The sequence below is a fragment of the Vicugna pacos genome, chromosome 10 (genome assembly GCF_048564905.1).
Source record: "Vicugna pacos chromosome 10, VicPac4, whole genome shotgun sequence".
Taxonomy (NCBI): Eukaryota; Metazoa; Chordata; class Mammalia; order Artiodactyla; family Camelidae; genus Vicugna; species Vicugna pacos.
Window position 1 is genome coordinate 3,949,197 of NC_132996.1, and position 15,868 is coordinate 3,965,064.

The window sequence follows — 15,868 nt, forward strand, 5'->3', positions numbered from 1 at the left end:
CACACCTAGGAGCCTTTATTAGGCTTTCTAGAAGCTGAAAGAAGGGCAAAGTGTTTAAAATGTAGTGAGCAAGGTCGGTATAGTAGGAAAGGATGGGGCTGAATGAGAAGACCTCGATTAGATTAAGCTGAGACATCTCATGGTTAAAACTAGATTTCAGAACCCTGAGTCTGCTTCATTGTAAAGACTGGCTTCGAAGGGGACAGGAGTGTATTTATCAGATTCTTAGCGTCATTAAGAAAGAAAGGATGTTGGCGTAAACTGGAGTAACGAGCAGTTAGAAATGAGAGAAGTGGTCAGATTCTGCAAGTATTTTGCAGATAATTTGAAGTGAGATGGAAAATTAGATATAAAGAAGGAAGAAGAGGTTTAGCAGCACCAGCTTTTGCTGCGTTGGTGTACTTAACGGTAAGGTATCATTTGCCAGCATAGGGAATGCAGCAGATGGATGAAAAAATGAGCAGTTCGGATTTTTACAAAATGAGTTTAACGAGTGTGGGGAACACTGAGAAGGGATGGATACATGAGCCTCAATTTTAGGATCCACCTTGGGGCTGAATCTATAAACCTGGGAATAATTTATTATTTTAAAGTGAATAATTGAAGCCATGAGAACATGTAAATAAGAGGATCTGAAGCCAAAACTCTTTGCTTTTATTGTTTTTACCATATTTCTCCCCATACCACTCATTCAGTCAACACTCACCCTTGTTGAGGGCAGAAATCAATAAAATAGAAACCCAGGACTCGGATAAAGTGAATGCTTTAGACACTAACCTGCATGTTGTCTGTAAGTCTTCAAACCCTCTGTTCTAGCTCTATACTCTGTTGTAAGACCAGTGTTTTTTGTCACCTTTTCTAAGAGGTCTTTTGTGATGTCACCTGCAAGAATTAGCCGAGTCTTTTCTGAGTCCCTGGACCACTTTTCATTCTCTCAGGTAACTCTTCACCAAGTCGCATGCAATGTAGTTTGAAAGAGGGGACTCTGCATTCTGAGTTTGAATTCCTTCCCGCCCCCTTACTAAACTATGTGCAGTATTCACATAATCTGGATGAAATGCTTAACTAACTTCTCTGTGTCTGTTTCCTTAACTATATCACAGAAATATTGGTCTATCTGTTATACGGAGCTTGAAATGAATTTTGGTGAGACGATTTGTGCGAAGCACTTGAGACCAATGGGGAGTCGATGAATATTAACTATTATTACTGAAGCTGTGCTATGGTTAACTCCATAGAATATGGTGGAAGAGCACGATCTGAATCCTAATTTGTGTGATCTGGACATTTAATTTAAATGAGCTTTAAAATAAGGAAAATATTAACCATCACATTGAATTATTGTGAGGGTCCAGCATATTAATATTTGTGAACTATTTTGTGCAGAGACTTGTAAATAATAACAAAAGTGACAATAATAATAATGATTCACATTACTTTGTATGTATTTCTTTTTTAGTCGTAAATGTGTAAGACATGTTAGCTCTTATCAAACAGACTGATATTTGGTAACGTTTTCGTTATGATTTGTAATTTCCATGTTTCTTTCTCATAATAGTTGCTTAATAAACATTTATTGGGAGAATATTTCACCATAACATGAGCAATGAGGCTGGTGTTTCTGGGCCAAAGTTCTTGTTCAATGTCTTGTCACATTTTGGTTATTTTTTAGAATATGTCGTTTTGTGTCAAGATTATTTTTACATCTAGATGAACTGTATAACTATCTTTAGAGATTTAATTAAGAATTGATGATTCATCCTGCCTTCCCATGCACTATCTGTTCAAATAATATCTGTGGTATTACGACAAAATGCTTCTTAATTTGACTTCAATACTCCCCTACAGAAATTCAGATTATCCAGAGGGTAATAAATTAACCTGGTGTCATATTAATCTACCAACATTGAAAAGTGAGTCATCAGATTATTTTCAATTCTGAATTTTTACTGAGACAAGATCAAATCAAAGGAAATTTTGTATTTCTGACAGAACACAAACACAAAAAAAACCCACTTAAGTTTCTGGAGTCGGCGGGCAAAGAGTTCCTCACCGGCTTTGTAGAGGACTTCATGGAAAAAAATGACGTGAAATTGGAGGAAGCAGAGAAGAAAAAGGTTTACGATTTAAAATTCTTGGTGGATTCTATACGACAGAGACACCATGAGGCAGGTCAAATCTTACTCCAAACCTTCCTTAACACAGACAAAAATGCCACCAGTGTAGAAGGTAAGACTGGACTCATTTACAAGGAATGTCTTAAATTTTTCAGAATATACTTGGCTCTACAGCCACTCCACTGTTCTCCATAATCCCCTCCTCCTTTCATTACTAACATATAATTTTCACTAAACCTATCTCTGATTTTATTAGAGGCTGCCTTGTCATTTGTGGGAAAGAATCCAGTTTCCAATTAGTTGAGAAGCTGAGTCCTTCATAGGACTCAACTCATCGTAATAGCTGGCTGCAGACACTTTGCAGTAAGGGGTACCTGAACCTGAAATCAGATGTCTGTCACTCGACACTATGTGACTTCATCCAAGTTGCTCAACGCTCCCTAGGCATCAGCATGAGCATCTGTGACATGGGGACACCTTCAGAAACTTTGTCACCATCTTTGTAAGGCTAGGGTTGTAAATGGCAGGCGTAGGCTAGCAATTCCCAAGATTTTAGCTCTCATTCAGAACTCTCCTTCAAGCTCTAAATACCTTTAGCTGTAGCTACACATGTCAACAGTTCCACCTGAATATTCCCCTGGCTTCACAGAACTAGGATATAGGAAATGAAACACTCGATTCCCTTATCAAATCTATCCCACTTTTATCGCCTTTCCATCTCATTAGACAGGACTATAGTCCACTGAGTTTCCCAATCCGGAGCACAACTGTGTCTTCACCAAGGAGTCATAGCTCTTAGCAGAGTGCCAAGCACAGGGCAGGCACACAATAAATACAGAATGAAAAGACAAATGGAAAACATGAACCCAATGAAGATTAGTTACCATAATTATTATTTGGCTTATAATATTTAGATCTTTCCAGTGCTTACTTATTTGTGTGAGTTACAAAATGTGATCAAGAGAACATCCATCAGGTGTCCAATATACTGAAATCTTTCAAAACTTTTGACTTGGATTGAATTATAAACATTATTAGAGTCTGTAATAACCTCAGACCCAAGTTCACCCATGATGGACTCGATTCGCTATAGAGTTTAACCTGAAACCCCAGTCTTGAATTCTAGAGTTCATCAATAATAATAAGCAATAATGAACAAAATGCAACATAACTATAGAGACCTCACTTGCTCAAGTGTGCTTTTCCAACAAGCCCTTCTCTATGGAGGAAGCACCTGCTCGTCTGATAGATGTCTGCGATGCAGCCAGGTTGGTCCTTGTGCAGGTTCATTACTGTCTCTTAAACTTGATGTGGGATGAAACTAATTTGGATTTAAAACCAAAATCAGGGATAATTCAGCAAGTAGGAATCAGAACTGAATTAATGGGAACTTCAAAATGATTTTAGCAACTCCAGGAATCACAATGGGCCTTAAACTGAAATAACCTATCGCCTCAGCAGTCTGCGGCAGGCAGGAGGCAGGTATGGGCCCTTTCATGAAGCATCCAGCAGCCCCCCGGGGCTCTATCTTTACGTGGAATCTCCAGAGGACTCCCAGGCCACCCAGAGAACACTGGCCCAGCAGGCCAGGAAGCTGGGCACACTTACGTGAAAGCCCTGGCCAGTCCTCTCGATAATGTATACAATTCTGAGGCTTTCTAGTACAGTGCTAAGGAGACCGAGTTGGGGATGGGAAGAATGCAAGCTATCTATTTGTTTATTTTAATAAGCAGTCTGTTTATTCAATATGCACAAAAATATTCAAGAGATGATCACTCGAATTCTGCCTCCCAAGGGAGACGGCCTTGTCTTATCTAGTATCAGTCTCATCATTGTTGTTTCAGTTTAAAGAGCTTTCTAAGCATTTCATTAGGTAACAGATACAACTTAGATATTAATTTCTTTATCTAAACTCCTCATTTTCTTACTTCTTTTTGCTGTGCTGTCGAGCTCATCAGAACTGCACTCTAATATTTATTATGTTGTAACGAAAGGACTTATTTTCATGCTAATTTTACTATTAGATAGAAGATAGACATCCTAATTCTCAGTTTTGTCTGTAAATTCTCTATCTACACATAAACACATCATGGTCAGGAGGAGATGACATTTGTTAAATTGGAGAGTTCGCCAAGCCTGTAAATGACCTGGAAACAGGAGACTTTCGATAACAAAACATACCCTCTGACCAGGGACTACGCCGGGACCTCAGACATCTCCATATTGGAAGGATGTTCTGGAGTCTGAAGGGAGAGTATGTATCACTGCTTAATCTACAAAAGTAAATGTTCAGAAAGTTTGGTGCTCTTAAAGACTTACCATTTGCCGCATCCCCAGAGCTTAGATTTTTAGCATACTTTTTAGAAAGACATTTATCAGAAAAAATTATTCAAAAATTGATGGAAACAAATGAGTGAAGTAGGAAAAAAAAGTATAACATTTAAAACCTGAAAATTTTATACAGGATAATATTGCTTTTCTAATTTAAATAAAATAAAATCAGACAATGTAGTGGTTGGTTCAGGTAACAACATAAAGGTTTATTCCTTTAATAGACCAAAATCTGGTTACTTTAGGTCTTAGGAAACTTCTCTTCTGATTTCTGTTTGGGGTTTCCTCTTTCTTCCTTCTCCGCAGGAAGACTCTGGACTTTCCCAGTCGCTTGCACAAACTCAAGTAAAACGAAACCATTTCAGATATTTCATTTCTCAAGAGATTAGGTCAGGATGAGTCAGAAACAAAAATTATTTCCTCCCATTGAAAAAGATGGGCTGAGAATTTTGTGTATGTTGTGTGAATTAGGAGTTCACTCGGGATGTTACGCTATCCAACACGAGAGCTACTGGGCACAGGTGGCTTTTAAGTGCTTGAATTGTGGCTAGCAACACATGGTGAGATGATAATATTTTGGGTATATGATGTTAAACAAAATGTGTCATCAAATTAATTGAATGTATCTATTTTTACTTAATATGGATACTAGAAAATTTAAAACTGTACGTGTGACTCAACAGTATTTCTAATAGATGTCACTCTGATGAATATTTGCTCAAGGTCCTCCTGCTCGGAGACAATAGAAAGTCCACATAAAACAACTGGAAAAATTAGACTAGTTTTGCTGAGTACAGAAGTGCTAAATTTGGGCCCAAATTTATTTAGGTGTTTTCCTCAGAACTATGAGAATCTATTACTGCAATTTTTGCGTGGATCTGCTTTCCCTAACAGGGATTTCTCCCTCTTTCTCTGTCAAAATACATCTATCTGCTCATACTAGAGGTCAGCTACAACCATGACCCCTACTTGTTAAAACCCTTTTTCCCAGGATTTCTCCTCTCTGGCAGTTTTCTTAGGTGATAACAGGGTCGCCGGGACAGATAGCACAATTCATATTGTGTGATGTGTCTTGCAGCTCCTGCAGAAATTGAGGCTGGACCGGATGAGGCAGAAGAAGGTACCCTGAAGCTTTGCCCTCATGAGGAATTCCTGAAACTGTACAAAGAAAGGGCTGGAGAGGTGCTGTGCTCTGTACACTAAATAGAGAAAAAGAAAACGAGTGTTCTCACTAATTACACGATTTCTTAAAGCACTAATTACAGAGTGGCAGGGCTGGGGACAGGGGTAATCTGTTTCATAGATGCTTTGAACAGTAGGAAATCACACGGTCTCACCCAGATTCCAATCCTCTTCCAATCTTATGATAAAATGCAGATCTCTCTCTCTCTCTTTTTTTCATTTATTTGTTTTCATATATATATTTGGGACTATTATTAGAATTCTAGCTGTAGTCATAGAATCAAAATATTTATAAGATAATGTGGCTGAGTAGTAATTGTTTGCATTCTAATGAAAAAAATTAAAGACTGCAAAGCATTAGAAGTTGATGTGTTAAAAATGGTACCAAAATAATAATGTCCCTCAAGGCAGAGAATATTGGTGTATTTATTTTCAGCTGGGTCCAGTGGCAAATGTCTCATGGGTTTCATTAAATTTGATCTGAACCTTGAGTGTTGAGAAAGTTTTGACTAAATGGAGAGGAAAGAGGAGAAGGCAAGGGTAGGAGCTGTTCTAGTCTCTTCTGGATTCTTGCGTAGCCATCACAAATGTGATCTGGATCCTGTCTGGGCTCCTGAAAAGTAATCCACTTCCAATATACCCTCCTTTCCGTTGTCCACTCAATCCCTTACCAAAGGAGGGGAAGGTGGTGTCTTCTAGTACAGGAGAGGAGAGGCAGCTACGTGAGTCCTTAAAAGCAACAGCGGTTGGTGTATGAAGGTCCAAGAGAGAGAGGAAACTCACTGCATATCCACTTCCCGCAGATCTATCCAATAAAGGAGAGGAAGGACCGAACCCGTCTGGCTCTCATTCTATGCAATACAGAGTTTGAGCATCTTCCTGTCAGGGACGGGGCTGCCCTTGACATCATAGGAATGAAGGGGCTGCTTGAGGGCCTTGGCTACTGTGTGGATGTGGAAGAGAGGCTCACGGCCAAGGTGAGGGCACCTTGTGCACCCCAAACACACGTAACTTCAACACATGGCTTCTTACTAACAAGGATGCTTTGTAATGTTAAGCAAATACTTTAACCACCGTCAATCTCACTTCTGTATGAGTGTGTGTGTGTGTGTGTGTGTGTCTAAGTGTGTAAATGTGTGCTAGAAATCAAGATTATTAGGAGAGGTGATATCTCTGTCTCCATACAGCTCCAAATGTCCTCAATTTCTTAAAGCTGGATGAAGAGTGATTGGCATGTGTACCCACACAGTTCTTAGTTCTAACGTGGGATGACTGAGATTCAGCCCCAGTGTTCCCCAGAAAAGTCCAGAATAATGAATGTTACCAGGCGTGTACTCCCCATGGAAATACTGAGTCCTGACTGTATCCCAGGGGCAATTCCTGGCGTTGGGGATGGGTTTGTAAATGAGACTGAAGGGTCCTAGCTCACACTGATGTAGGTTCACTTGGCAGGGATGATCAAACTATAACAAAACAGAAAATTTCAGAGATTTGATGTGTCTATGTGTCTCTAAGATTGAACAGAAAGTGAAAAGCAAGTGAAAAGGAAAAAAGGAAACATAAGAACAAACCGGTGTGCGGGAAGTAATAGCATTTGATGAGATGGCCAGTGAGAACAGATTTGAGGAGATAATATAGGAGCTGTCATATGACTATCAGAGACAAGCTAGCTCTGGAAAGACATGAATGAAATACATTCCAAGCAGGGATGACTACAAGTGAGAAGTGTGAACTGCACATGAAACTAGCATTGTGAAAAGTACAGAAAAACCAGTGTGACTAGAGCCTAGAGAAGGAGGAAGGTAGGCAGCAGGAAGAAGTATGCATATGTCAGAAGTTTTATTTTATTCTAAGTACAGTGGGAAGTGTTTTAGAAGGGAGGTGATTATGATACATTTATTATTCAAGGTTCTTATTAAGTATTGAGAGAAAAAACAGAGATGGAAGGGAAAATATATTAATGACAACAAGCAATGGTAAAAATATATCAAAAGGACAGGCTACATCATGTCATCAACAACAGAAAGTGGAACCCACTGATCCATTATAGAAAGAGAAATGAAAGAGCGACCACTGCGTGACGCACCATGATTGGAACTCACAGACGTCTCTGACACTGCTCATGGTAAAGAGGAGGAGGTCGGGTTAGTTTTAATGCTTGTCCTGCTGCAGTAAGACTCTGTGGGCTTTTTCAGGACATGGAATCAGTGCTGCGGAGGTTTGCTGCCCGCCCAGAGCACAAGTCTTCAGACAGCATGTTCTTGGTGCTCATGTCTCACGGCATCCTGGATGGCATCTGCGGAAAGACGCACAGTGATGAGAAACCAGATGTGCTGCCTTACGATACCATCTTCCGCATCTTCAACAACCGCAACTGCCTCAGTCTGAAGGACAAACCCAAGGTCATCATTGTCCAGGCCTGCAGAGGTGGTGAGTCCTGAGATGAAAAGTTCAGAGGCCATAAAGGTACTCACACAGAGGACTGTAACGTAGATTTCATTTCTAGGAGAAACCATCTTAGACCCCATCCAGTGCAAAAAAAAAAAAAAAATCTGAACTGAATTATTAGGAAATTCCATCCAGGGGGCTGGTATCATAAGAATTTGTCTTGACAGCTGAGAAATTTCCACTCAATTTAATCCAAGGTAAGTGGTGAAGGAGACCAGAATCCTCAAATCAAAGTTAAACACAAATAGGCTGACCTTGGAATGAAGTTCTTTTATTGACAGCTTTACTTGTAAACTTGTAAATGTTTTACAGACATTTTGACGATCTCTGGCTTGAAAAGAATTTCATTTGAAAGTGGGGCTATTATGCAACAGCAGCACTGTTTTTTTTTTGTTTTTTCCTCATACATTATTGAAAGGGAAGTGAGTAGGGAGATGAGGGAACTTGGGGTTGCAGTTAAATTTTTCTTTCTTTTCTTTTCTTTCTTTCTTTTTTTTTTTTTTTTTCTGACTCCCAGTTGCCTTTTCACTTTTCGGTGCAGCGTTCAAAGAGGAAAAGCAGAAATAATTCAGCTATAAAGTGATAACTATGCTCTGAGACTATGCAGATAAGGCTTTAACTCCTTTGTTATTCTTGGCAAGTGGGTTCTTTTACCACACTGCCACTATTTACTGACATGGCGCCGTCACTATGAATTGGCACATTGCTCAACAGCACTAGAGAGAGGCAAGATGCGGGTGGGGTGGAGATGCAACCACGCGCGCGTGTGTGTGTGTGTGTGTATGAAACTAGTTAGAATAAACATTGTAAAAGAATGAGGTAGACAGTTGTAATAATCACGCTGAGGGAGGCACAATGCACAGAATGTTGATGTCTCTACAGCAAATCGTGGGGAATTGTGGGTCAGTGACGCCCCTCCAGCATGCTTGACAGACAGCTCTTCAGAGCCTCTTGACAACCTGGAGGAAGATGCCGTTTACAAGACGCATGTGGAGAAGGACTTCATTGCTTTCTGCTCCTCAACCCCACGTACGTGTGTCTCTCAGTTGCCGACAGTGATCTGTGGGTCTGAAGCTACCCCTGCTTGATTCTGGAAAATCAAGATAGTCTCAGTGCAGCAACAATTTAGTAACAATTTTGAGTGCTATCAAAATATTCTACTTTTCTTCCCACTTTTAAAAATTGACTTTGATTATACGTTGGTTGCACTTTAGAGCCAAAGGTATAGCAAACATTAGAACAACTGAATACAAGGAAACCCCTTCACCATCACAACAGTTAAAAACAAATGATCAGTTGTCAGTTAACTTCATTTAAGGTTTTGAGTAGAATTTGTATGGACCTAGGGACTGACTGTTCTTTCTGAAAAATTGTCATCTATAAGGCATCTTTTTTTACCGTATTTCCCATCTGGATGCCAGTTAGAGTAGTGTCATAGAGTGTCAGCAAGAAGGGAGATGCTCTTTAAAAAGAGGAAGAAAATGATACAATGGGGGTATTAGACCTGATAACAGGGAGCAGTGCTTAGTCCTTGACCTCTAGGTAATCATCTTAAGAAGACTTACATTGGAGTGTTTCCAACTTGCAAATTTTATTTTAAGTCCTTTTACCACTTTATAAAGGTATAAATAATATATAAAAAGCTGTATGTTTTTAATATATATATATGTTAATGAGTTTGGAGATAAGTACATACCTGTGAAACCATTACCACTATCTATGCCAAAAATACATTCCTCCCCTCCAAAAGTTTAGTCTAGACCTGTCCTTTTATTTTGTTTACTGTGTTGCAAAAGACAGCATGATATGCAATCTGTAAACAACTGCTTGTGTGAACATGGGGAATTTCTTAATCCTTCTGAGCTCCTATTCCTTCCTCTGTAAAATGAGGTAATTACAGTTATCTCTCAAGCCTCCTTTCAGAGCAAAGTGAATAAATATTAGTGACATACTAGAAAGTCAATCCCCAAAATACAATGCAATCACTATGTAATGTTCTGCAGTTTTTGTGAGCTGCCCCTTTAGTTCATGGAACGTTCTCATGGAAATTGAGTTCATGGAAGATTCTTCCCCTAAACATGTCAAGAAAATTCCCAAGCTATGCTTAAAAAGAGAAAAAAAAAAAGTGGAAAAAAATAATGGTGAAGGCCACAACTCAAGGCTTATCACTCCTTATCTTCATAGATAATGTGTCCTGGAGAGATATCACAAAGGGTTCTCTCTTCATTACACGACTTATCACATGCTTCCAAAAATACGCTTGGCGCTGTCACCTAGAGGAAGTATTCAGGAAGGTAAGCTTCTCTTTCCTCTTCTAATCAATTACTTTGTTCAGGATGGCTCTACTATCATTCACCTTTCAGGTGAAAGTAACAGACTTTGTAAGGCAAACAGAAGAGTTGTACCCAGTTTCTGTAATACAGGTGTTCAAATTCTGATTTAGGAAGAAAAAAATGATGTCAATGCCCCACAGCAGAAGATCAAAATAGAACAAAATATTATAACATATGAACTTGTATGTCATGGACTATAAGTCCTTAAAATTCAAAGAATTGGAAGTATCTTGAATTAAGTTTCATTGATTTATTTATGAAATAAATATATATTGGGTGGTCTATTGGTAATGACTTCGATCCCAGTCACACAGGGTTAAATTAGACATATGTGACCTAAGTCTGTGTAGAACCAACATGCTTGTGAGAGATGGATACTGAACAAGTAGATCAACAGCAACAAAAAATGTGTGATGCAGATTGTGATAGGAGCCATGAAGAAAAAGACCCAGGACACGTGCAAGAGGATACAGGAGAAAACATGTTTTGAATGGAGTGGTCCAGAAGGAAAGACTTGCTTCTCCTGCCCCAACTCAGGACATCCCTTACCTCCCCCTTCCTTCCTAGTTCATCTTCCTCCATGGCTTTTACCACCACCCACCCAATATATACTCTGTTTGTTTGTTTTTTACCTGCATTTACTCACTTGAATGCAAGTTTCATGAAGCAGGGATTTGTTCAACACCACAATATGCCGCCACATGGGAATTAATATTCATTGACTAAGTCAATGCATGAATGAATGGGTAGATGCCCTCTCTCTTTTTTAGAGAGGAGGGGATTAGTATTAAGAACGTGGGGAAGGGTGTTTATTCTTAAACTAAACCCATAGAGAAGAATAGCACTCCCGTGGGAAAGGAGGGATGTACCTTAAGTGAGTTGGAGAAGATTACACTGTAACAGAAGTCAGGGTCTCTGTGAGTAGGAACTTAGTCCTATTGGATAAATAGTATTTAGACATTGTAATTTCAAGGGAATTCTTAGGAAAATATTGGAAATAGTGGATCTAGGGTAAGTAGGATCTTACTGATCAGTCTATAGCAAAAGATTTCCAAGGTCAGCATGGTGGTGGGGATGTGAAAATTGTTCATTGTTCAGGCCTTAAGGACAAAATCCTGGGGCTTAAGCCTTTTTGAGTTGAGAAGTAAGCCTTGCTGGAGGTCGAAGAGAGAGAATCTTTGAGGTCCAGTTATCAAGAATGGACACCAATGGATAAGCAGTCATCAGATATGGAAAGTAGAGGAAATGCAGTTGGAAAAGATTGGATTAGGCATAAAGTGCATCCATTCTGAGATAAAGAATATATTCTGACATTCAGTGTCACTTCTAATAGGTAAGGTGGCAGTGACAGGGAGTTAGAACGTCCATGAGCTTGGTTCCATCAATATTAGGAACATCTTTCATTCCAATAATTTTCTGGCTCATTGTGCAGAACGTTTCCTGAGAGTGCATACGAAGTATGTGTCATCTAGAACCTCTTTTTGTCTCTAGGTACAACAGTCATTTGAAAAACCAAATGTTAAAGCCCAGATGCCCACCATTGAACGACTGTCTATGACAAGATATTTCTACCTCTTTCCTGGCAATTGAAAATAGTAAGTATCAAACGTTGTTGCTGGCAGGTAAAATAAATGGGAGATTTAATATAATATATATTAAGGATGAGGTCTGAGGTCCAATGGCCAATGACAGCCCATTTCTCGCGTGATCAGATTTGTGTTCCTTGTTGATGTAGTTGGGTGATTAGTTGCTATTTTTCACTCTACTTATATGCATTTGGATATCTCTCCTTCTCCATAATTATCAATCAGTCAATCAATCAATCAGTCAGGCAAGCCAAACCAAGATAGGAAGTAATAAGCAATGAAGGACAAGGGTAGCAGCTATTAAAATAGAGAGGTACTCAGACTTCTCTTATTACTTATATTCATCTCTCTTTCTCTCTCTCTCTCTCTCTCTCACACACACACACACACACACTGAGTTACCAAATATTGCCTCAGATCCTAAAAATACAGAAACCAGAGAAGATGACTCCGGAGAAAGCAGGACTGTGGTCCTCTTAGTACAGGTGTCGCATTACTGACACTGACTACCATTACCATACAATATCAAACACACCCTGGGCTGCAAATTTTGTGTCAGTGCTAACTCTGGTTCTCTGACTCTTCTCACAGTGTAGACCACAGAACATTCAGTGCCAGTTCTCAGATTCTTAATTACCACCCAGAAACCTTTTCAATCACCCATGTTAACATTTAAACAACTTTTTGGTCAAAATATTTTAGAATGAGTATGTCAAGTTTTGACCCAACAATTACTTGACTCACTTGTAACAGCTTTATATCACACAATCTTACAAGAATATTGTGAATTTCCCTCTCAGAAGCATAATTAAATTGTACATCATAGTAAACTCTATCTCAATACTTTAAATATGTACCCATCATCTGCTACCCCTGGTTTCTGACACCTTGGTTGCATAAGTGCAAAGATACTTCAAAAGAACAGCTTTTAGTGCCTAATTAGTCCAATAGACCCAAATTTAGGGATTGAATTATTTATTTGACTAATATTTATCAAGCACTTTGTATGTTCCAGGTTCTATTCTAGATACTTGGAATATGCCAATGAACAAAATTAATGGAATCCTTGCTCTCAGAAAGCTCATACTCTAGAGAGTGAAGACAGACTCTAAATACACAACAAGTAAATATATTATATGTCAGAGAGTGGTAAGAGTTAAGGAAAAAAATTTAAAAAAAGGCCAAAGGGACACAAAAAGGTGGATACTGTATTGTTATAGATACATTATTCAGGAAAGGCTGTTTTACAGTGATGAAATGATGAAACCAGAACAGAGAACAGGCAGAGCAGGAGAGTGAGCCTGTGATTCTATGCAGGAAAAGTATCTCAGCACAGGAGACAGGACGTGCAAATGCCCTGAGGAAGAAATGTGTTTAAGATGTTTAAAGAACTGCAAGAAGGCAGTGAGCTGAAGGAGAATGAGAGTGGGGAACATGGCAGAGTAACATTCAGAAAAATGGTGGGAAGCTTGATCACATGAGCCATGGTGCTCAAAAGGCAAATGTTTTAAAATATTTTATCCTGAGTCATGTAGGAAATCCTTCAAATGCTTTCAAACAGAGAAATGACAGAATCTAAGGCAGATTTTGCAAAGATCCCTCTGAGTACTTTTTGGTGAATAGAGTATAAAGGTTAAGACATAGATGCCAAGGGAAACAGCAAAAGTGTACAGAATAAGATCAGAGAAGCATCATGATAAGGTACGGATTGAAAGCTACCAGAGATTACTACTTTAACTTTCTGTTCTTTTCCTCTTCTGCAGAAAATCACAGGCAGTCTGGCCCTTTATCAACTTCAAGAAGCACCATTTATTACCAGTACATTACACATGTTTAACTTCTGGCTTTCAGTAAAAATGAAAACAAGTGAACTGTGTTTTGGGGGTCTTCTAAGACAGAATAGAATTTCAACTCAAATGGCAGATGAGTGGAAATGAAGTGGAAGAAGTAAACTGGATTTTCTAGCTTTATGACTCATATCATATTTGCACTTTATTGAGTGAAGGAAACTGACCATGATTTGGTGTCAGCAACAGAGTGAAAAAGTTGGTGCCCATCTGGATATGAGAACTATAAACTGGTCAGCTTCTTTTTTGCACATCCATCAAATCCTGACTCTAGAATGGTCCAGAAGAAGCTTTCTAATTTATCCTTTAGCCCAAATCATAATGAACTCATTTATTTTTCTTCAGCAAGTTATTATGATTTTAGCAAATTGTACCTATGTATCTTTCTTTCTTCTTGCCTATAAGTTAATTCACTTTCTTGCTGATTATCTCTTTTTAGACTTCCAAGCTTCAGCAAAATTGTATTACTTAACAAACACTTGGTTATTGTTTGAAATAAATTGAGATTTTGGTTTAAGATGGTGTAACCTGAGTGTATTTGTATATAAATAAAAATGTCATTAGAAAAAGCACAACAGAGAGGATGGGGAGTGTCAGCACTGGAAGAATGAATGTTAAAATTTCTGGAAGGATGAATGTTGGCAAAGGAATTTTGCCAACATACACACCTGAGCTACGAAGTAAGGGGATGTACCACTTTTGCTACATACACGCAGAATGCTGAATAAGTATTTTAGTGCACACTGAACTGAATTAAAAAAATTAAAGATGTTCTAGTTGTCAAACATAAACAATAATAGTTAATATTTATTACTGTATGTCAGGATTATTTTTAAGATTTTGATTATTTTAAGGGTTTTTTATATATAAATAACTACTTTAAACCTCACAAAAGCCATGTAATTACTATTAATATCCCCATTTTACAGATAATGAGATAAAAGGAAGTAGGTTCTAGTCTTTTTCGATGGTTGTTTAGCATTCAGTTGTGGATTTGTTATAGCCCTGAGGAGAGGGACGCTCGTGGTCCTACCACCCCTCCATCTTGACCGGAAATCTCTCTCTTATGTATCTTGTTGTCCTCTTTGATGCCTCTGTTATCAGGTTCCCCACAATGGCTCCTGGTGGCTTCAGGCTCACACCAGCCCTACAAGGGCTAATGCTCATGGAAAGGGGAGAAACAAAAGGAAATGGAGCTAAAGTGATGTGTCCAAAGTCACACAGTTAATAGATGACCACACCAGGATTTGAATGCAACCTTACCTGCTCTGGAATCTGCATTATTAACCACTGCACTGCATTGCTTCTCCAAAGAAAGGAGAGACTGAAATTGTATGCCTTTTAAATTCTAAGGGTTAGTTGAATTTTTAATTGTAAGGGTTAACTAACATTACAAAGATTTATGATGTTTATTTTCCTGGACTTTGCTTGTCCGCATGGAAACACAAGGCACACCACAAAGATCCAAAAATACAGAGGAGGTTCAAAATGGCTGAAAAGAAAGCAAAGCTCACTCTCTCCCATGAATACATCAAAACTCCATCTACATGTGGAACAGTTCTCACAGTATACCTACGGAACTTTGGCAGAATAACTCGTACAATTGGAACTGCCGGGGAAATATTCACGAAACCAGGGAGAAGGCAAAAAAATCGCAAGGAAATCTGGGCTGGACCTGCCACCTGGGGAGGGAACAGGGAGGAGGAAAAGTGCCCTCACCCTTGGAAGCCCCCTCTCCGCTGGGGTGGTCAGCTGGGTCAGAAAGGAGGCTTCAGAGATTCGGAGGAGGAAGCAGCAGCCTCTGGGCAGAGGGAACAGAGAGGCACTGGAATAGAGGTTATGTGCAATTCCTAGCCCACGACGCGAGCTGGCTGGTGCAGGCCGGGACTGGGTGCTGGAGCTGGGGCTTCAGAGGATGGACTTGGGGAGGGGACTGGGGCTGACTGTGCGGAAGCATCCTCAGGGGGCTGGAGTGTTTGCAGAAGAGCCTGGGTCTACCTTAGAAAGCTTCACTGTTGGTGCAC

General features: G+C 39.3%; 1 protein-coding gene across 1 annotated transcript in view; it reads left to right on the forward strand.

Moving 5' to 3' along the window:
* Window positions 1-13,935, forward strand: part of LOC102539634 (uncharacterized) — a 29,365-nt gene extending 15,430 nt beyond the window's left edge. Inside the window, exons 12-19 of the mRNA XM_072968890.1 lie at window positions 1,993-2,229; window positions 5,527-5,630; window positions 6,434-6,607; window positions 7,826-8,060; window positions 8,961-9,107; window positions 10,263-10,372; window positions 11,903-12,006; window positions 13,761-13,935. Coding sequence (XP_072824991.1) covers window positions 1,993-2,229; window positions 5,527-5,630; window positions 6,434-6,607; window positions 7,826-8,060; window positions 8,961-9,107; window positions 10,263-10,372; window positions 11,903-12,001 — 1,106 coding nt within the window. The 3' untranslated portion in view covers window positions 12,002-12,006; window positions 13,761-13,935. The remainder of the gene's footprint in view (window positions 1-1,992; window positions 2,230-5,526; window positions 5,631-6,433; window positions 6,608-7,825; window positions 8,061-8,960; window positions 9,108-10,262; window positions 10,373-11,902; window positions 12,007-13,760) is intronic.
* Window positions 13,936-15,868: the final 1,933 nt, after the last annotated feature.